General features: G+C 39.0%; 1 protein-coding gene across 3 annotated transcripts in view; it reads left to right on the top strand.

The window, feature by feature from the left end:
* HYDIN (HYDIN axonemal central pair apparatus protein) overlaps positions 1 to 23,861 on the top strand; it is a 442,024-nt gene that overhangs the window by 189,023 nt on the left and 229,140 nt on the right. For all 3 annotated transcript variants that reach the window (XM_030829570.1, XM_030829576.1, XM_030829580.1), the window contains 2 exons: positions 1,138 to 1,302; positions 2,759 to 2,911. In XM_030829570.1, the coding sequence (XP_030685430.1) occupies positions 1,138 to 1,302; positions 2,759 to 2,911 (318 nt within the window). The remainder of the gene's footprint in view (positions 1 to 1,137; positions 1,303 to 2,758; positions 2,912 to 23,861) is intronic.

Raw genomic sequence — 23,861 nt, 5'->3', positions numbered from 1 at the left:
AATTTAAGGGGAAGCCAAACACTCAGTCAAGATACTTAGTATTTCCATGCCATATTGTAAGAAATCAAAATTAATTCCAAAAAATCCATAATAAACAAAATATCAAAACCTAGGTAAAGAGATCAGTCTGACCTCAGGCTGTCATAAGGCTCAGCAGAGCCCTGCAGCACAGGGAGGAGTTAGACTGGGCCATGTTAGGCCAGACCAGATGCAGAGAGACTGTGGCGTACCCCAGGCAGGTGACACCTGCATGCTCTGTCTTCCTCCCCAGCAGCAGAGGCTCTGAGAAATGGTTCCCAGAGTTATACAGTGGCATTTTAAAAATTTTATTTGCATTCTTGATTCATAAAAGCTGGTAATATGCTGCAGAACAGGGTTCTGAGAAACACAAATTGGTCAACACTGGACACTTGTTCATTCATTCATTCATTCCTCACTTTAAAAACTGAGCATACGCTTTGGGTCAGAAAGTGGGTGTGTAGAGAGGAGAGGCCCAGCTGTGTGCTAAGAAGTTGTCAGCGGGACATGCAGGTGGCATGGTGCTGTCCAGTGCATGCTGTGGAAAAGGACTGCACAGGATGCTCCCTGGGGACAGAGGAAAGGTTCCCACCCTAGAGCCCTTGAGGAACGGAGGGAGAATTTAGGATGAGTATGCCAGACGGGTTGACGGGAATGGGCATTCTAGGAGGAGTCACCACAAGTGCAAAGGATTGGAGGTGAGAAGCAGCATCTTGGATTCAGGAAACACCAGCAGCCTCTATTGATGCAGCACAAAGGGCGAGGGAGTGGGGATGATGCATGAGGGTGCAGAGGGCCAGGTTAAGGAACTTGGCAAGTGGAAAGTGGACCTTTTCCTTTTCCTAAGGAAAATGGAAAGCTGTTGCCCTGAACTTATTTGTGTTGCGGATAATTCTGCATCTTGCTGTGTAGGGCACTTTGAATTTTGGGCCTCACGCACATCCCACTTAACCAAACTTCCTTTTGGCCGAATTGGGGTGCTCATCCCCATTTACTTGCTTGAATAATAAGACATTTCTAAAACACCTCTACGGACTCAGGAAAACACTTCAAAATAAGCAAATACGCTATTTGTTCCATGCTGTGCTGTCCTTACCCCTCTGGTTTTCTCTCCCCCAGGTGTGTGAGGAGGTGCCTGCTGTGCTGTTTTCCAGCCCCACCCCTAGCGGGGTCATCCCCCCAAGCAGCACCATCCACATACCACTGGTTCTGGAGACCCAGGTCACTGGAGAACACAGATCCACGGTTTACATCTCAATCTTTGGAAGCCAGGACCCCCCTTTGGTGAGAGTCCATTTTCAGAACTGCAATTGAAATTGCTGTGCTTCTTCTCAGACATTTTGAGCTTTCTTATTTGAGGCCCACACCGTATTCACCTACACCCCAGTTGCTTGGAGTTGTAGGGTTTTATGTTTTTACTCTGCAATGGTAAAATACCAGTGCTATGTAGCTTTACGGAATCTGTTTATGGCTACATCTAACAGAAGCGGTGTTTTGTAGCAATCATCCTTAAACCTAACAGGATACCAGGAGTTTGTCTCTCTCTCTCTCTCGCTCTCTCTCTCTCTGACACACACACACACACACACGTGTGCACACACACACACTCTCACACATGCCTGTCCCCTCTCCAATCCTTTTAAATCAGAATCTCCGAGGGGAGGAAGCCAGCACATCTGTATGGGAGCCAGCAAGTGCAAAGCTGGCTTTGGGTATCACTGGTTTGTCACCTGTGGGCTGGGAGATCAGTTTCCTTCACTGCTCAGCTGAGCTTTTCTTGTATATTGACTTGACTCATGGCTCGTATTAGCCTACTCATGCTGTTAAGAGAAATAGTCTCTCTCCAAGAGGAAGAGGGATTCATGGAAAGCTCTCCACTGCTTAGGCTGAGTTGAAGGATAAACAATGAATCCTACAGGAGGTTGCCCAACAGGCTCTGTATTCCTAGACATGTGATTTACTTGGGAACTAGTGATGTCATCTTACGTTTCTTTGACGTGACTCTGATTGCTTAGAGAGCGTAAAACACTAGGATTTTGCTTTTATCTCCTCCATATAAGATGCTGTAGATAAGCCATTTAACTTATAAAGCAGCATCACCAAGGTAGGCCAACCCCAAAACATGCCACCAGTTCAGGTCCCCCACGAGGCTCACTGTGCCCCTCCCCTGCCCCCCTGCACAGATGCAGCCCATGAGAGGGTAGCTTGCTGAGCAGCCAAAACTTTGTGAAAGAAAAGGGCCACCTTCCTCAGGCAGACACAGTGCCTGGCTCAGGGGACAGGAAGAAGAGAGCAGAGCAAAGTGGATTTCAATCTCCAACCCTCACAACTATGTGCAGTGACCCTGCCCTGCCACACCACTTGTAAAGCAACAGAACTGGAACTCAAACCCAGCCACATCTGACTTCGAAGTGCTGACCCTTAACCCCGTACTAAGTGTTATTGAGGCTGGAGTGCTGTGTGGGGTGGAGGGGACCCAGATTTTGGTTTCCCCCCAGTGCATGGCTCTGGGCTGACCTGGGGAAGCTGCTCATCCTTTCTGGGGAGGAAATCCAGGCTGGATTCACAGGTCTGACCAGCATGGCCCTCGCTGTGTTCCTGAGACCACAGCACACCAGTGGGAAGGGGTGCCAGTTCTCATAAGCATCCTCTTTTGCCCTTGCTTTTTATTGAAGGAATGGCTAAAAGTGGCTAGCCATTTCCAGCTGTTCCTGTGTTCTTTCTCTCTGGCGGAACTCAGGTATGTCACTTAAAGAGCACTGGAGAAGGCCCAGTTATCTACGTCCATCCCAATCAAGTGGACTTTGGGAATATCTGCGTCCTAAAAGACTCTTCCAGGATTCTCAACCTATGCAACCCGTCCTTCATTCCTGCATTTTTCCGGGCACACATGGTAAGTCATGGGACATGATGAAATACAGCTTTGGCTTATAGGCGACGGCCCTATATTGCCTTACAAGTTGCCTTATAGGCAATGGCCCCAAAGACATGCAACGTGTCTTTGAAAATGATCACCAGAAGCAGAGATTTGCATGGTTATGTTGTTGTATTAAACCACATCATTCCCATCCCCAATTCTTCTTTATTATAATAAATTGACATAATAATGTATGCATCAATTAATAATTTTGTTGATTAAGGGACGCTTTAGCTTAAGGGACGCCTATTACAATACTTTTGTTGATTAAGAAACACAACGTGCATGTCTTTTGGTAAACAGGCAAGTACAGTCAATAGAATCCCAGTTCAGGAAGATGCTTCAGAGGTCAACAAGCTCCCCTACTGAACTGTACCTAAGCCCAGCCCCAGCCCTCAAAAAAACACTTTTTAGATGTCTGTTTAACTAGAAGTGCTCCCTTTAATTTGAGTCCTTTTGGCTATACATGTGTTGGTGTGTTTATTCTATTTTTGTTCTCTCTTCCTTCCAGCAATATTTTAAGGTAGTTTGTAAGGATGTATGAAATACAGGAGAGTATTCACCAAAAACAGAAATTAAAGTAAACAGCAAAGACAGGTAGAAAATAGATGTAAAATGGTTTTAGAAATGGATTTGTCTCATTTCTATGTACAGTTGACCCTTGAACAATGTGAGGATTAGGGACACCAAACCCCCATGCAGTTGAAAATTCACATATAACTTTTTTTAAAACTTTTATTTAGTTTCAGGGGGTACATGTGCAGGTTTGTTACACAGGTAAATTGTATGTCACAGGTTTGGTGTACAGATTATTTTATCACCCAGGTAATAAGCATAGTATCCAATAGGTAGTTTTTATATTCTCTCTTCCTCCCACCCTTCACCCTCAAGTAGGCCCCAGTGTCTCTTGTTCCCTTCTTTGTGTGAAATTTGGTTTTCTGTTCCTGCGTTAATTTGCTTAGGATAATGGCCTCTAGCTCCAACCATGTTGCTGCAAAGGACGTGATTTCATTCCGGACACATAGACCAATGCAACAGAATAGAGAGCCCAGAAATAATGCCACGCAGCTTACAACCATCTTATCTTCAACAAAGTTGACAAAAGCAATGGGGAAAAGATTCTCTATTCAATAAATGGCATTTGGATAACTGGCTAGTCATATGCAGGAGATTGAAACTAGACCCATTCCTCACACCATATGCAAAAATGAACTCAAGATGGATGGAAGACTTACATGTAAAACCTAAAACTATAAAAATCCTGGAAGATAACGTAGAAAATACCATTCTGCACATGGGCCCTGGCAAAGATTTTATGACAAAGATTCTAAAAGCAATTACAACAAAAACAAAAATTGACAAATGAGTCCTAATTAAGCTAAAGAGCTTCAGCACAGCAAAAGAAACATACAACTTTTGACCTCTCAAAAACATATCTGCTAACAGCCTACTGTTGACCAGAAGCCTTTCCAATAACAGTCGATTAACACATATTTTCTATGTTATATGTATCACATACTTTATTCTTACAATAAAGTAAGCTAGAGAAAAGAAATGTTATTAAGAAAATCATAAGGAAGCAAAAACATAGTCGTTAAGTGCAGGTAGATCATCTTAAAGATTTCATCCTCATCATCTTCACATTAAGTAGGCTGAGGAGGAGGAGGGAGAGAAGGGGTTGGTCTTACTGTCCCATGGGTGGCAGAGGTGGAAGAAAATCCACATAAAAGTGGACCGATGCAGTTCAAACTCAGGTTGTTCAAGGGTCAACTGTATTTCGTAATGACATTTAGACCTGCTAGTCTTCTATAAGCTAATTTTTATTTATTTATTTTTTTGCACAAGAACAGATATGAAATGGTGGGGGTTTTGTAGAGTTTAGGAATTTCTAATTCAATAATTGAAAGTATTCTTGATTTTAGAAATAATTTTCTAAATTTAAATATAAAATGTTTAATTGTATAGCCCTCTGCCTATAGTCAAATTATTGCATTTGGATGAGAACTAACGTTTAGTTTCAGCATTTGTCAGATATTTCTGAATAATCAAGTATTATTAATTTCATAAAATTTAAGGAATGGCATTTTCTGCTGACTTGTGACAGCTCACCAGAGACATTGGTCCCAGTTAGCAGCCATTTATCATCATTATTTATTTTTATTATCATTTATCTTTACTCGTTATGAAGGCAGCCACATTCACATACAGTCACTGGGCTTTTTAATAGAGGATTACACACAACTCCAATCGTCCTCTAGCACTGTGTGGATCTCTTGTAAAGAATATTGTTTCACAATGTTTAAAGAAAAATCCTATAGAAAAGACATTTTTACTAGTCTTTATCCAATTAGTTCATTGATGTGTTTGGTAGAAAGCACAGGGTACTGCTTAGGAAGTGTTGCTTCCTGGTTAGGTACTGAGTTGATGCTGGGAGAGGAAGAGTCAATCTCTGTCCAGTGAGCCGAGATCACACCACTGCACTCCAGCCTGGGTGACAGAGTGAAACTCCATCTCAAAAAAAAAAAAAAGAAGAAGAAAAGTGGTTTCAACTTCAAGTAGTTCTCATAGGGGAAAATTAAACTCTTATTTCAGCTGAGATTTTTGTTGGATGTCCTAGTAAATATGATATGTATTAACGTTATAAAAATTGTACTATGCTAATTTGAAATTAACTACAGTGGAAGGAAACTGAAAAATTTCAACTTGATGTACAGTACTAAACCTTCAAACGCATTCTTACAGGAATTACTAAGCATTAGACGAGAGCTTCAATTAATAGTTTATTCCCCAAGCCTATTACAAATTCAGGTGCTGGAAGTTCTTCTCTTTTCTTGTTGGATGCTGTGACAGGAGGGGCCATTCTGTCTCCTCTTTTGGCCGTGGGTGAATGTCAGCCCTTTCCAGATGTGGTGCTCGCTGTCAGCCACTTGTCACACTCAGCCTCATATGCGGCCACACAACACAGCACCACTGCGATTAGATTCACCCTTCACAAGAAACATCTGTTTGTTATCAGCCAGAGGGGTCAGGAGATGGGAACCTGGAAGCCTACCTCCACACTGATATTGGAAGATAAATGACACTTAGAGCAATTTGGAATTTCTCAGAAACAAATACTATACAAAAAAAAATGATTTTTAAAAACACTTGAGACCTCTTCATATAGTATGGAAGGAAGAAACAGTGAAGATTATATTTTTTATATTCCATTAAAACTTAATTTATTTTGAGTGTAAAAAAAGTTGATTAGTACAAGGAAGAATGTTCTGTGACCTGGAGCAGTAGGCTCTCCTTTGCTTTGGAATGCCTGTGCCTGGAATATCAGCCTCCACCAACAGTTCCCAGCAGGCTGACTTCTTTGGAACAATCAAATAAGGCACCTCTGGTTTGGAGGAGTAGAAAAAAAAAATCTCAGAATGTGGGAACAGAGAATGGAAAGGCCCTGTTGGCAGGAGCATGCAGGCTCTGCTTGTATGTAGGGAGCTCTATCAGGAAGAGAGACTTTCCCCTCCCTGTGAGCAGCAGAAATAAGGGTGAGGATATACGCAGGGCCCAGGGACCTCAGCACCTCCTTTTAATGGGTGCCTCTTGCTAGGCAGAGGAAATGCCTTGCTCGGCACTTGTTTGGAAGCATCTGGAATCATTTTCTTTTTGCTCTTGGCTCTAATTCAGCCTTGGCTACCTTTAGCTCAAACCTTGGGACTCAGATGGCACCAAGCCATCTTTGTAGTGGCCTTCTGCCTCCGGATCTGCAGAGAAAGGCCATTGTAATGAGATACTTAGAATTCCTAGATCCAGGAAAGAGGAATTCAGATGCCTCATCCAAGCATGGTTCTTTTAAAACATTTATTTTTCTTTGTCACTTGCCACAGCCATACACAGTGATATGGCAGCAAGGGAGAATTATTAGGCTTTCAAATCTCTTTCAGACCCTCAGCCACTGGGTTATTTCCTCATTTAAGTAGGGGCCCCCTTTCTGTATGTATTTGTTGATGTGTCTGTCTCCTTTAAACGACAGTAGTCTCTGCACTGACTTTCCAGCACCTAGCAGCTGGCTTAACAATTATAATGATGGCAATATGGTGACACTAAGTTAATTCTGACTAACATCTGTTTCATTCTATTTGCCACTTTATATACAGTATTTCATTTACTACAATTCTGTGAGAAAATACGGTTATTATTCCCATTTTAACTAGGTAGAAATAGGTTAAGTTAATTGCCACAACTTGTAAGTGGCAGGCCTGGTTCTGGCCCCAGTGGTCTGACTTCCGATTCCTTCTCTTTTCCTCTGCGCTATATGAACCGCCTAACTTTACCCCAGCAGTGATTATGAAAATGGACTTGGACAGTGTGGCGATTCCTCAGGGATCTAGAACTAGAAATACCATTTGACCCAGCCATCCCATTACTGGGTATATACCCAAAGGACTATAAATCATGCTGCTATAAAGACATGCACATGTATGTTTATTGCGGCACTATTCACAATAGCCAAGACTTGGAACCAACCCAAATGTCCAACAACGATAGACTGGATTAAGAAAATGTGGCACATATACACCGTGGAATATTATGCAGCCATAAAAAATGATGAGTTCATGTCCTTTGTAGGGACATGGATGAAACTGGAAATCATCATTCTCAGTAAACTATGGCAAGGACAAAAAACCAAACACCGCATGTTCTCACTCATAGGTGAGAATTGAACAATGAGAACACGTGGACACAGGAAGGGGAACATCACACTCTGGGAACTGTTGTGGGGTGGGGGCAGAGGGGAGGGATAGCATTAAGAGATATACCTAATGCTAAATGACGAGTTAATGGGTGCAGCACACCAACATGGCACATGTATACATATGTAACAAACCTACACATTGTGCACATGTACCCTAAAACTTAAAGTGTAATAATAATAAAATAAAAAGAAAATGGACTTGGAAATGGTGAAAGGAGCATGGTTTCATGTTCATAAATGACCCTTTAAGGTAGACACACCTAGAGGAGTAGGATTTGTTAAAAGGGCAGGAGAAGAAATTAAGGCATATTTCTGAAGTAGAGAAAATGACTGGATACACTTCATTTTATGCACAGTGGTGTTGAAATGTACCTATATAAATTATCTCCACAATGCCATTTTTCAGCCAACCAAAATTCCTTCAATTGTATATCTGAAATAAAGGCACATAATTTACTTTTTCACTTTCTTTTTTATCCTTTGTAGTATAACATAGAGCATTTAGTGATGTATGTAAATGTGTGTAAAAATTTCTTCACTACTATAGCTAGTAGAAGTTTAAAATTCAAAGTTGTGTCCCCTACTTTAACAAAAGAAATAGACAAACTCAGAAAGAAATTGGCTGGCAGGCATTTAACATCAAGGGAGATTGTCAGTGCCAGATTCTGCCCATTTTCGGAGAGAGTGAAAATTGTGGCTATTACCAGAGAGCTCATTTTAAACTTCTTACAGCAACTCGTCCATAGAAAACTGCAGGTATGCCTTGTACACTTCATCACCCCTGCATACCAGGGCTCACTGTAGATCTGGAACTCTGTCTTCTCCTTGGGGAATTGACTGTATTAGAAGATTCCATGCTAGAGACATTTCTAATAGACAAACAATATGACTCCAGGGCCTTTAGACAGATGACATCATTAAGCTATTCCACCCCACGATGTGTGTGAAGAAGAGACAGAATGGGCTGTTTCTCAGGCTTCAATGAGTAGATTAGCTCTGTCCTCTAAATTGTTACGTCTGTGGAGGGAAATGATGAGGAAAAAGGCATAAGGAAAAAGGAAACAAATGTACATGAATCAGACAGCAACTACAGTTGTTAAGCCTCTTTATATTCTTTTTGTTTCTGATGGGTTTTACAAAATAGTAGCTTTGTTTCCTAAGATGAATTTACAATATGCTGTTTAGTTTTTAGCTCACAGCGCAACTCTTGTGTTAACATGATCCATGCCTAGCACGTGCTGTGTTCTCAACACATACCCACTCCCGTTAAGGTTTGCAGTGTCCTCATTCAGCAGATCAGATAACCGAGATTCTCTTGGTTAAGAGAACGGGCCAAGGTTGCATGATAAAAGTCAGCCATCACTCAGCTTCTCTACATTTTAGTCTATTTTCTGTCTGTTCTACCACAGAAGTATTTAATTCTGGAGGTCAGACACTATGTATATGAAACATATTTTAATACAGAAAAAAATCAAGAGATATACTTGATACAAAAATTAACACGTAAATCTTTCCCCACATTTATTTACCTCAGATCCTTTACTTAAAGAAATCAAGTATTAATGTTAATGTCTATGGAGTTCCATAGATTCTCCTTGCCAGTCCTGTGTCCTTTCTCTCTGCCCAGAGGCAACCGTATCATGAATTTGATGTGTGTCCAAGCCATGTTTTTATATTTTATTACATAATATATATTATATGCATTCATAAATACTATATTGTGGCATTTTGTTGCTTCTAAAATATATATAAATCATATCACTGTATGTGACGTTCTGCAACTTATTTTTCAGGCTCAAAATTATGTTTCCAGCATCTATCCATGTTAATGCCTATAAATCTAGTTATTTCATTTTAATTGCTGTGCATACTCCATTTACCATTTATTATGTTTATTTCTTTGCCTTACTTGTTGACAGTTGGGGTATTATAACAATGCTGCAGTGGACAGAATACTTGTCTCCTTGTGTACATAGGCAAGAGTTTTTGGGTATGTACAAATAGGGAGTATATCTAGGAGTGGAATTTGTTGACTCTTCAGATAGGTACATTTTCAACCTCATTAGATGTTGCCAAATTACTCTCCAAAGTGATTATATCAATGTGCCCTTCCAGGAGTGTTTGAGATATCTATTTACATAGTGGCTAAAACTTAGTATGGTCCAACTCAAGTTCTTGCCAGTCTGAACATGAAATGATATCTTATTGTAGTTTTAATTTGTATATCCCTTATTACTATTGAGATTGAGAATTTTCATTCGGGTGTCCTCTTCTGTCAATTAGCTATTATCGATTATTTATTTATAGATGTTATATATTGTGGATACCAGCCCTTTCTTTGTAATGAAGTTTGGGATCTTTTAAAGATGTTTTTAGTTTTGATGTCAATTTTATGAATCATTTTCTTCACTGTATCCGTTTTCTTTCTTTCCTTCTTTCTCTTTCATTTTTCCTTTCTTTTCTTACTTTCTTTTTTTTTTTTCAGATTCTTACTCTGTCACCCAGGCTGGAGTGCAGTGGCACAATCATAGCTCACTGCAGCCTTCTACCTCCCAGGTTCAAACCATCCTCCCACCTCCGCCACCAAGTAGCTGGGACTACAGGCACACACCACCACACCCTGCTAAGTTTTGTAATTTTTGTAGAGATGGGGTTTGATCATGTTGCCTAGGCTGGTCTCAAACTCTTGGGTTCAAGCAATCCACCCGCCTCAGCCAGTGCTGGGATTACATGTGTGAGCCACTGCAGCCAGCCATATCTGTTTTCTATGTATGGTTTAGGAAATCCATCCCTGTCCTTCTATTTGAAAAAGTTTAGACTCCTATTTTTCATGTCTTTAATCCAGCTAAGTTGATTTTTTTATCTAATGCAAGTAAAGTCTATTTTTTCATGAAGAAAGCCATTCGTCCTATCACCAGTTCTTGCATACTCTTTCCTTTTTTCATGCATTGATATTGCTTCCTCTGTTATACTTCAGACTTAATATGTGCCTAGGTCAGTTTCTGAGCTTTCTGTTCTATTCCATTTATCTATCTCCGTGTCACTACCCTTACTGTCTTAAAAGCTATAGCTTAACGATAACAATAACACTAGTTATGTATCAGGCACTGTTCTAAATCCTTTTGTATGTATTATTTTACATGATCCTCAACAACTTGATTAGGGAGATTTTATTATTATCTCTGTTTTACCAATGCGGAAAATGAGGCACATGGATGATAAATAAGTAGCTCAAATTTGCACACCTAGAAAATAAACACTGGAGCTTTACTATGAATATCTACTAGGATTTCTTTTATGTCCTTTAATTAAGGCTTATAATTTTCTTCATAAAGGTCTTACACATCCTTTGTCATCTCTCCTAAGTTCCTTTTTGTGAATGGTACCTTTTTGCATTGAATTTTCTAACTAGATAATAATTTATAGGGGGACTATTGAATTTTCTTGTATCAGCTTTCAGTCTTGCCACACATCTCTTGATTAGTTCTGTTTGTAGACTTTTATCTGCAAGTTTCCTTTTCAATCCTTAATTCTTTGCTGCTTTTTCTTGACTCATTGCATTAGATAGGCTTTTCAATGCAATGCTGAATAGTAGCGGTTAGAGTAGATGCTCTGTCTTATTCCCCACATTAATGAAAAAGCCTCAAATGTTTCTTTTTTTTTTTTTTTTTGAGACAGAGTCTCACTCTGTCGCCCAGGCTGGAGTACAGTGGCACGATCTCTGCCCACTGCAAGCTCCACCTCCGGGGTTCATACCATTCTCCTGCCTCAGCCTCCCGAGTAGCTGGGACTACAGGCGCCTGCCACCACACCCAGCTAATATTTTGTATTTTTAGTAGAGATGGGTTTCACCATGTTAGCCAGGATGGTCTCGATCTCCTGACCTTGTGATCCATCTGCCTTGGCCTCCCAAAGTGCTGGGATTACAGGCATGAGCCACTGCGCCAGGCCAAGTGTTTCATTTTAAGCATAACATCTCTTATAGATTTTTGGTAAACGCCTATGTCACATTAAGAAAGTTCTAATCCTTTCTTATTTGTTATCATTAACACGTGCTGAAATTTAATGCATTTCCTGTATCTATTCAGATGATTACGTGATTTTTTTCTTATCTGTTAATATAACAAATTAAATTAACAGATTCTGTGGTTGTGAATCACTTTTACATTCCTAGGATGAATCCAACCAATTATAATATACTATTATTTGAGTATGCTATGCTATTGATATGATTGCTATCATATTATATTTTTGCATTTGTTGTTTTACATTTTTTTATGTTGCATTTCTCTGGTTTTGATATCAAGAATACTGCATTCTTAGAATGTGAGTTATCCTTACCTCTTTTTTTAATCCTTGGAAAAGATCTTATATAATCATTATATAAAGTAGGATCTATTGCTTAATGATAAAACCATTTAGTCTCAGGATCCTGATGTGTCTATGGATGTTAGGAGATGCATGGAAATGTATGGAAATTGTAACTAATGAATCATTTTCTATAATGACTATTCAGATTTAATTTTTTCTAGAATTTTTAAATTTTATCAAAGTTTGCAAATGTATTGGTATAAAATTATTCCAAATATTGTCTTATGATTTGAAATGCTAAAAACATAGAGGAAACTTAAATGCATATTACTAACTGAAAGAAGCCAACCTGAAAAGGCTACATATGTGTGATTCCAATTATATGACATTCTGGAAAAGGCAAAACTATGGAGACAGTAAAAAGATCAGTGGTTGCCAGGGATTAGTCGGAGGGATGGATGAATAGGCAGAGCACAGAGGAATTTTTGGGCTATCAGTCTATTCTGTATCACTCACTAGTTACCAAAATAGTTGGCTGGTATTTTTCTTCTTTTATTTCTTGTATTTCTCTGCTTTTTTGTGGTTATGTTTCTTTTTACTAAATTATGTCTTTCTAATGCTAGAGATCCATAGTTTATGATGCTTAGTTTAGCTGAGCATGTGATTCTATTTGATGGTTTTTCTCTTTTCTTTCCACTCTTTGAAGATTGACCTCTGGCATTAATTGTTGGTGATAAAAATTTTGCTGTTAGTCTGATTATTGTTCCTTTACAAGCAACTTGTCTTTTCTCACTAGTTGCTCTTAAGACTGTGTTTTTATCCTTGATATTCTTAAATTTTCTCTTTAATGTATCAGAGGATTTGAGCCTTAAATTCTGGAATGTCTCAGACATTACCTCTTCAAATGTTTCTTCTCTGACATTCTTTCTGTTACCTTCATTAAGAAAACACACACACACACACACACACACACTCCCCAACCAGTGTGTGTATACTATATATTGTGTATATATATATATATATATATACTTGTACTATCCTACATGCCTATTTTTATTTTACTTCTCATATATATTTTTCACCTCTTCATCTCTCTCTGTTGCCCCTTCAGTATGTTTCAATTTACAAATTTTGTCTAATTTTGGCAAGTCTAAAGTTTATTCCGTCTCTTTACATTTACAGTTTAATTTTAATGACTATATTTTTCAATTCCAAGATTTATAATTGGTTATAGCCACTTATTCTTGAGTCTTATCTCACTGTTATGGTTTCACAATCTTTGTTTTATGTATATTATCCTATTCTGTATCTCTTTAAAAATTTCGGGTGCATTTTCTAATCAATTTCAGTTTGCACTATTGATTGTTCCAGAATGAATTCATTACCTGATTGTTTGCAGCTGTTCTTCTGAGCATTTGGAATTTTAAATTATAAATCAGTCTGATATGGGGGATGTTTCTCTCTCCTTCTCAGTGCTCACACCTTTTTTTCTAGCATTTTTACATTTGTCTGCAGCCTAGACAGTGACCACTAATCCAGAATTAAATTTGGGCTTCTCCTCCCATGGGGATGTTGGAAAAATCACAGATTCAGTCACTGCAGTGGCCAGTGGCTTGGCCTCAGGTTTGTCTACATAGCAGTCTCTACTTTAACACCACCACGTCCACCACCACTGGCACAGTCTGTGTATAGGGTATAGCTTCAGGAACATCACAACTTTGTTCAGCCTTCTTTCAAATGCCGGGAGGCTGTCTTAGCAGGGGACATTAGGCCTCATTCCTTGCTTCCTGCGGAATCATTTTGGTTCCTGTTTTTCTCTCTCAATCTGCCTCTACTGGTTTCAGAACCTAGAGCCTAGTAGGTGTGTAGGTTCAGGCCTCTTTATTGTTTCTGTTCTACTTGTGGCCCACATGATGTTTATCTTGGTTTGGAGTAAAGCTATACTTAGTTCTTCATTTTTTTCAAAATTGCGCCCCTTTTTCTATGTAAGGGACATGTTTTAAAGCTTCAATTCGTTGATTTATAGTCAGCCGTCTTAACTACTTTTTAGTGTTTTGGGTATTATCACATGAAACTTACAAAAGGATGGCAAAATGTGTTTTCAGTTGGCATAAGAGAGCAGAGTTCTTTTTTTAACTTTTACTTTAGATTCAGGGGTGCGTGTGTAGGTTTGTTATACAGGAAAATTATGTGTCATGGGGGTTTGGTATACAGATTATTTTGTCACCCAGGTAATAAAATAATACCCAATAGATAGTTTTTTGACCTTCTCTCTCCTTCCACCCTCCACTTCAAGTAGGTTCCAGAATCTTTTGTTCCCTTCTTTGTGTCCATGTGTACTCAATGTTTAGCTCCCACTTACATGTGGTATTTGGTTTTCTGTTCCTACATTTTTTATCTTTGCCTTAATAGTGAAAAATCTATAAAAGAAGCTCACATGCATATCAAAACAGTGAGATATCATCTCACCCCAGTTAGGATGTCTGTTATTAAAAGGACAAAAAATAGCAAATACTGGCAATAATGCTGAGAAAAGTGAGCTTTTATCCACTGTTAGTAGGAATATAAATTAGTACAGCTACTATTGAAAATAATATGGAGACTGCTCAAAAAACTAAAAATAGAACTATCCTATGATCTGGCAATCCCACTACTGGGTACTTATCCACAGGGAAGGAGATCAGTATTGTAGAGATGGCTGCACCTACATGCTTACTGCAGCACTACTCACAAAAGCCAAGATGTGGAACTAACCTAAGTGTCCATCAACAGATGAATGGATAAAGAAAATGTGATATATATATATATATTTTATATATAATATATTATATATATTTTATATATATATACAGTATAATACTATTCAGACGTAAAAAAAAAATGAGATCCTGTTATTTCCGGCAGCATAGATGAGCCTGGAGGATATTACATTAAGTGAAATAAGCCAGGCACAGAAAGATAAATACCACATGTTCTCACTCATATGTGGGAGCTAAAAGAAAATTGAGATCGTAGAAGTAGAGAGTAAAATTGTGGCCACAGAGGATGAAGGGTAGAGGGGAGGTGGAGAAAGGAGAGGTTGGTTAACAGATACAAAATTACAACTAGATAAGAGGAATAAGTTCTAGTGTTCTGTAGCACTGTGGGGTGACTGGTTAATAATATTGTATTGTATATTTTCAAATAGCTAGAACATGAATGTTCTCAACACAAAGAATGATAAATGGTTGAGGAGCTGGATATGCTAATTACCCTGATTTGATCATTACACATTGTATACATGTATCAAAGTATCACTCTGTACTCCATAAATATGCACAATTATTACATGTCAAATAAAAATGAAAAATACATCATTTAAAAAAGAAACTGACAGGAATAAGGGAATAAGAAGAGAAGAAAATTCTAGTTTATCTTGGTGGGCATCTATTCTTTTGCCACATAAAAGTCATGGTCATTCCAAAATGGATTGGGTTCTTCCTGAGCCATCTGAAGTGACCCGTTTAGTGCCAAAGAGGATAACAGTGATAACAGTAATAATAGTATTAAGAGACTTCCAGAAGCAAAGGTTTTGCTTAACAGAGAGCTGTGAGCCCCTCGCCCCCACCCCCAACCCCACCTGAGACCTTTTTCATTTTGCCAAAGCTAAATGTAAAACCCAAAAGATAGATTCCAGCAGTTTATATTGATTATAAACCACACTGAGAGAAGGAAAGCTATTGATGGAATGTTACTTAACATGATGGGTCAGCACCTTCCTTGAATTTAAAATGAAAGCTCTACTAATTGAATATGATTCGTCTGAGAATAATATGAAGCCAAAATTAAAGGAGGGAGTTCGGTTTCCTTGTCACTAAGGGCTGTCCAGAAGACAAAAGGAAAATACCTTGGTCTCCTGCATTCCTTGCAAGCCTGTCTATCTTCATTTTGTCCATCTCAGCTCTTAATTAGTTTCTTAAAAATACTTTTTCTAACTAAATTATACAGCTAGCACCTATCATTACAAAAGGAAATTAAGGTAAAACTTCCTTTTATGGATCTATTGTGAGTTTTATTTAAATCCCACCTTCTCTTCCCCATAAAAATTTAGGTTTCTTCCCCATAACCAGCATCATCATCAACCGAATTTATGTCACTTTTAAGAGATGGCTGTCATGGTCGTTATCAACTAAAGCATTTACTCTTCCTGTTTTGTGCACTGATAGTATACAGTCATATTCAACATTAAGCCATTACAAAATCAAATAAGTGTTTTTATGTAATAAACAAAAACAAGAAGAAATACATTAGTATAGTATAGAAGTTTATTAATGATATCAAATCCCCTACACACATCCACCTAGATTATATGATGTTTATCAAGGATAAAATTATATTCTCCCTGTTTCGTTTTTCTCTTCCCTGTCACAAACAAAAGGACAGAGACTGAAGAAGTGTATGTGACAAAATAGAACTCTATGTAGGATGGCACCTGGAGTATGTCTTCTTTTAATGTGAGTTGCAATGAAATTGCATGCAACAATAAGCTTCGTGCTTTGGAAGGAAAAAATCTCCCTCTGGGGTGTTAGGACATTGAATTGGGATGCATCTGGGAGGGAAGGACAACATTATATGAGGGCAGACATGATCATGTGCCATGCACAGTTGCCTTACATATGGTAGTCATTCAACAAGCAGTTATTCAGTGTATGAGTACTGAGATAGTATACTGTACCATCAAAAGTGAGGATGTTGTTTTCAGACAGATCTGAAATTATCCTGGTTCTGCATTCACTAATTCTAGGCAAGTTATTTAACCTTTCTGAGCCTTTGGTTCCTTCTCTTTAAATGGTACTAATAATGGCATTTAGAAGATTAAATATGCAAATATATGTAAAAAGTAGCTGTTGAAAAAAATAAGCATTCAACAAATGGTAGCTTTGATTATTAATGTTGACAGACAAAAAGAGCCAAGTGAAATAGCTTGTGAAAAGACATAACTTTTTGTGACACTACATTTGAAGGTCTTTTATTTTTCTCAGATAAGTAAAAGAAAAAGAAATAAGAGACACTCAGAGAGGCCTTAAGGTTTAGAACAAACTGATCCACGTAGTACAGATGTCTGTGAAATGGAAGCTCTAATACTGTCTTTTCCATACTCTTGACTTGTTTCCCTTAATTTTTGACAGTGAAGCCATCTTATAAAATATAAAATATCTGTATTGATGAATTCACGTGTGTCCTTCCATAACAAAGAAAATGGGTTTATTAAGAAATAATTTACTATTTAGAAAATTTAGGTTCATTAACTTTCTGATTTTCTGTCTTCTTGTAGCTTACTTATTTGTAAAGATGCTTCCTAGCACTGTGTAAATCATGCCTGTGTGCTCAGGAGCTGTCCTATTTCCTTTTATTTAACCATCTTTTCTTTTATTTTAACCATCATGCCTTGCATTTGATCTGACACCTTTCATTGAGTTTTGAGAAGGTGATGACTCTCAAAAGATGATAGTCTTTGTTCAAAGATGCTAAGCTAGTAACCTAAAAGATCATTGGTACATATTACTTGAAAGCAATGTGAATTAGATATACTTGCCTCGCTAATAATCAAAGTCAGTTAACCTCATAATTTTTTCAGACTTCTTTTTCAACAAATAGAGAAATCAAGCAGCAGAACAATTGCTTGACCAAAAGGGACTCATAGCACATCAGGGTTCAAGGCCCTTCTATTTAATCTATCATTCCAAACTATTTCCCTCTAAGAACAAGGAGAAACGCTGGACAAAATGAGAAAATCATGAGTTTGAGAACTGAGGAGCAACAAAGCTAGTGACAACACAAAAGGAAAAGAAAACCAAGAGATGTATGCCCAGCATTTAGGACTGGTTTTCCTATATGGCTCCAGAAGACACTGAAAAGTTAAAAGTAGCTTTCTAAAGACCTACATGTCCAGGGAGATAAAAATTGGCATCAGGTCAGGCTAGGGAGATAAAAATTAGAAGAGGATGGGCTCTGGTAAAATGTCCGGACTTTTGGTTGGGATTCTGAAAGGATGCACACTAGGAACAAGGATAAACTAGAACAGACCCTCAATTCAAATCATGTCAGTCTCCACATGAAAGATGGAAATTCTAGTTCCCCCAACAGCTTTCCCAGAAGCAAACCTATGTCATCACTGGAAGAAGAAAACTTTATTCTAGGCCTCAAAATACTTCTACAATTTGTATATACAATATCCAATAGTTAGTCTTAAAATAACCAGGCATGTAAGGAGACAAGACAACTTAGTAGAAAACTAAAATATGCTCAATACGTTCAATGAAATAAAAAGTAAATTTTAGAAATGTGATGGAGTTCTGGAGACTATAAAAAAGAACAAATAAGAATTGTAGACCTGAAAAATACAATTGAAATTAAGGACTCAACAGATGGATTAAACTGTATATTAGACCCAGATGAATAGAGGCTTGTGGAAGTCAAAGATAGGTCTGAAGAAACTACCCAAAATGAAACATGCAGAGATAAAAGGATGAGAAATACAGAATAGATGATAAAGCAAACAAGCATAGCAGGTGTGGTTACTGGAGTTACCAGAGAAGAGGCGAGATGAGGAAGAATAGATAAAGGCTGAGATCAAGCTATCAAAATGCATTATGAAAACCAGGCAAGATAAAACCACAAAACCACATCTAGGCACATTCTTGTAAAGATGCTGAAGACCAAAGAGTAAATCTTAAAGCATCAGGAAAAAAAAAGATTGTTTACCTTAAAAGGAATAATATCAAACTGAGAGCTGATTTCACAGACACTGCTGAGGGCAGGATACCATTATGAAAACAAATGAACTACAAAAAAGTCTTCACACTGAAAGGTACAATTCCAGCCCCCTTCTCCCCCAATTCTCAGAATATGGCCAGAAAATTGGAAGGTTCTTCTGTGGGCAATTTGACCAGCCACAAGGGAAGGCAGAAATAAACTATTAGTTGGGCATCTAAAATGTCGGGTGGCCTTTGGTGGGCTGGCACCCAAGCACACAGAGACTTTAGAGCTTTCTTTCTTCCTTTCTTCCTTTCTTCCTTTCTTTCTTCCTTTCTTTCTTTCTTTCTTTCTTTCTTTCTCTTTCTTTCTTTCTTTCTTTCTTCTTTCTTTCTCTCTTTCTTTCTCCCTCTCTCTCTTTCTCTCTCTCTCTCTTTCTTTCTTTCTTTTTTAGATGAGGTCTCACTATGTTGCCCGAGCTGGTCTTGAGCTCCTGGGCTCAAGTGATCCTCCCACCTTGGCCTCCCAAAGTGCTGGGATTACAGGCATGAGCCACTGCACTCAGCCTTAGTGCTTTACTCTTAAACATAAGTACTTAACCAGGCTCCACCAGGAAAGCCGGTAATGCAGAAGAAAGAAACCAAAAACATAAAAATGAGAACTTGGAGAAAACAAATACAATACGAGAAGGAAGTTTAAAATAAAACAAAATGATAATTAAAAATCTCAGGAAAGTAAAGATGACTTTGTATCCATGAACAAGAGCAGAGTGATTTTTTTTTTTTTTTTTTTTTTTTTGAGACGGAGTCTCGCTCTGTCACCCAGGTTGGAGTGCAGTGGCGCGATCTCGGCTCACTGCAAGCTCCGCCTCAGAGTGATATTTTTTAAAAGAACAAGAACAAAAGTATGCTCATAGATACTAAAAATATAATGCCAGAAATTTAAAATTTGATAGGATATCTGGAAAATAAAATTGAGGAACTATCAGAAAGTAGAAAAAGAAGAAAAAGGTTAGGAGAAAGACGAGAAAATTAGACAGTTTGTTCAGGAGTTCTAAGACCCGATATGTGCTGCAAAAAAGAGCAAATTCTTAAATGCAGTTGAAGAAGTTACCCAAGAAATAATTGAACGAATGTTTTCAGAACAGAGGAAAGGAAATTACGGAGAAGGTTCATCAAATATGCTGCACGGTGGATGGAAACAGGCCCATGTTGAGGCACACCATAACTAAGTTCCAGAACACTGGACACAAAGAGAAGGCTGCAGGAACTTCCAGATTAAAAAAAAAATCATGGTCAAAACCAAAAAAATTATGAACCAGAGTGGCATCAGACTTCTTGACAGAAACACTAGAGGAAAAAAAAAATTACTTTCTGAAGGAAAATAAATCCTAATCTTAAATTCATCGTCTAGCCAAAAGACTAACAAAATCTGGGGATAAAATACATTTCAGATATAAAAAATCTAAAAAAATTTACATTCTACATACCTTTTGTCAGGAGGCCGCTGAAGAGTGCTGCACCACAGTTAGGAAGGCATGGATTCAGCAAACGGGCTCAAATACAGGAGAGAATGCCGAGGGGTGCACAGGATGTTGCTGTCTGCTGGTCCTAGGATGCCAGCCACATCGCAGGCCCAGAGGGCAGCCTGCCCAGATGGGAGTTGGAGAACAGGCAGCTCCAGGAGAGATTTGTCTCCAAGAAGATGGAACCTGTGTAGAAGATGTTTCTGAAAGTATTGAGAGACAATTTGCCTCTTTGGTTGAGAGTTTGGGGATGAGTTTGTGATTAATGTGATGTCCATGATAGATACATGAAAACCACATGAAAACAATTCCTGGGAACATGAATGTTGTATAAGAAAGGAAACATCATCATAGGCCATTTTTTTATAGCTCAGCTGAGTTCAGTATTTGCATACTCATGATGGTGAAAATGCAAATATCTATCCCACCAAAAACTAAATGTTAACTATATTGGGAGGATGAAGAGAAGAAAGTGAAAGAGAGAGAGAGAAAGAGAGACATGGAAAGAGGGAAAGAAAAAAGCTATTATTATTTACCATGGGGAAAAATAAATGAATAATGTGAAAACTCAAAACTTAAGAAGTAGCAGTAGAGTACTTAGCAATATAGAGGCAAATCCAAAAAGCAAAGGCTAAAAGAACTGACAGTGGTTGTGTTAACGGGCAAGGATTTGCGCAATGGGGAAGATGGGAGAGTGGATTCCAAGGGCTGCTGCTTTTTACAATATACCTTTTCCAGAATGATTTGGCTTTTGAAATTGTGTGTATGTATACCTTTGATACAAATTTTAAAAATTTAAATCACAGTGCAGAACAGTCTGTAGAGTATTGCACCATTTATGTAAGAAAAAACATGTATACAAATATTGATCATAAAGTATATCTGGAAGGATCCTCAGAAAACTATAACAATGGCTACCTCTGGGGATGGTAACTAGTGACCATGCACTGGCAGAAGAAAGACTCTTCACCCTTTGAATCCATTTGAATGTTACACTGTCTACATGTATTATTTATTTTTTTAAAAGCTTCTAAGAAACAAACTGGGAATGAGACTGCAGCAAGAGAGCAAACAAAGTTAAAATTAAATGAGCTCTAAAAAGAGTGACCATATCCTTTTAAGAGGAGTTATTTATTCAGTAAATATAAATGTGTGTCTCCTTGTTACACAAGTAACATTATCTTTATAGAACAAACAGAAGTTAAACAAAAAAAATCACTCGTCATCCCATCATGCAGATAACCACTATTAAATTTTTGGTGTGTATCTTCTTAATTTTTTACTGTGTGTGTGGTCTGTCTGTATTCCTACTCCCTCCCATGGGATGGGAGTAGGAATACTATTTTGTTACCAGCTATTTTCACTCAACAATATATTGTAGTCACTTAATATGAATTATTAAGGAATATTCATCTACAGATCATTTACTGGCTAGTTTTATTGCATCATTTGACACCACCACAGTTGATTTAACTAATCCCCTACTGATAGATTGTTCCCAGTTTTTTACTACTATAAGCAATGCTTGTGTCTTAATTTTGCTGACATCTGTAACTGTTTTCTTTGACTAAATTTCTAGAAATGCAGTTGCTGGGTCAAATGACATGTATGTAACTAAAAGTCTTGATACATCTTGTGAATTTTCTCCCAGAGAATTTGTACAATTTATATCCTACACCCTAGCGGTGTTGAAAAATATCACTCCTAGATTCTTGCTAACATTTTTGTGGATTTTTTTGGCCAATTCTGACAGATGAAAAACTATTTTATTGTTATTTAAGTTTGTGTTTATTTGGCTTACTGGTGAGGCTGGACACCTTCCGTATATTTACTGACCAACAAATAAATACTAGTTTTGAGCCCTTTTCCTATACCTGGTACTAAGGGGAGAGATAAAGGGTAAATAGAATGGTTTCCTTCTTCAAAGAGTTTATAATCTCATAAAAGAAACAAATATACAAACAATACAGCTGGGTTATAATGTGAAGCACAGAGGAGGACGTGATTCATTCTTCTGTCAAATTTAAGTTTTTCGTGGGTCGGAACATTTGAGTGGAGACTTGAAGGCCAAGGAGAAAAAAAGCAGAGAAATGGGGATACACTTTCTGAAAGCAGCATATTTAAACGCAGGTGACACTTGGGACACTTGGGAAAGGTAAACGACCTGGTGTCCTGGAAACTAAGCCTAGAAAATGCAGTGGGGTCCTAAGTCTTAGGAAGGTTTGGGAATACATCCTCCAGACCAGAAGCTCATCTGGTACACCAGTCTGGATTGTGGGCCGCCATGTTTGCAGAGAGTCTGGGTGACTTCTCAAATGGCAGTGAGAGCCTGCCTCCTACCAAGCTTCACACAAAATGATGGATTCCCCAGATATAAAAAGTGAGTCCACGTATGGATCAAACAGAAAAAAGTGGGATTCCTGAGCTCTGGAACTTGTATGTGAAGTTGTGTGTGTGGGGGGGTGTATGTGCATTTTTTGATGAAGGGGTTCCATGGCTTTCTCAAAGAGGATAAAAAGACTCAGTGCCTCTCATCCAGACATTGGAGAGCCATGCAGAATCCCCAGCAGGAGAGCAGCAGGATCAGATCACTGAAAGATAAACCTGTTGAAGCAGGATATTTCCCTGACCCCTTCACGGGACTCGCGAAGCGAGTGTCTCCTTTACTCAGCCGCTGCTGTCAACACCTTGCGGGAGGGAGCACGCAAGCGAATGAGGTGGGAACTAGAATGCTTGAGTGCTGAAACCAGCCAACCGCCTTGGCACCAGCAAGATCAAACTCCACTTACTGGGACCCACTGCGCTCCACCCCTCACAGGTGGGAGTGCGCAGGTGAGTGGGTGCAGGAGCCAGAGTGAGTGCTTCTGGGTGCCCGCAGGAGCAAACTACATGCAAGCCCTGTGGCAGCATCTTGGGGGCGGTGGGGGGGTGGTGGGGGTGCGGTGCCTGCAATCCCTGAAGCCCCAGAGGGTGTGTTACAGTGCTGTTTTAGCTCTGCCGTCTGTGGACACCTTATGTGTTAACAGCTCAGTGGGCCCTTTGCCTTGTCGCATGGGGCAGCTGCCCTCTGCCAACGAGGGCAAAGGGCCAGTGTGACAGCCTTTTGTATCTGCACTCAGGGATCCCGAGCTCTTGTCCTGCAGCCAGGAAAAATGAGGCCACATGAACAAATTTAAGGATGGTAAATGTGGGAGATTTAAATGCCGATGAAAGTGGCTCTCAGGGGGAAAGGGAGCTGAAAAGGAGATGAGGCAGGTAGGTGATCTTCCCCTGAAGTCTGGCCATCTGCAGCCGGCTTCTTCTCCGAAGTTATGCCATCAAGCTGTCCCCTCTGTAATCTCCAACATCCAGCTGCTTCTCCTCTCTGCTGGCTGAGTCTTGAGTCTTTATAGGCACAGGCTGGGGCATGGGGTGGGGCCATGCATGGTTAAGGGAAAGGCAACATTCAAGTGGGAAAACAGGGATATAAGTTCTCACTTTGGGCCACAGGTTCCGGCTTTTCAGCTTAAAGGTAGGGTTTTGCCAGGGACCCACCCTTTTCTAGAATTCCTCTGCTCCCAGTTCCTATCACTGTCAGCAGTGTAGACTGGGGAGGGTACCAGCAGGAAGGAGAA

This window comes from Nomascus leucogenys, chromosome 2 (assembly GCF_006542625.1).
Source record: "Nomascus leucogenys isolate Asia chromosome 2, Asia_NLE_v1, whole genome shotgun sequence".
In the NCBI taxonomy this organism is placed as follows: Eukaryota; Metazoa; Chordata; class Mammalia; order Primates; family Hylobatidae; genus Nomascus; species Nomascus leucogenys.
This window is presented reverse-complemented; position numbering and strand designations above follow the sequence as displayed.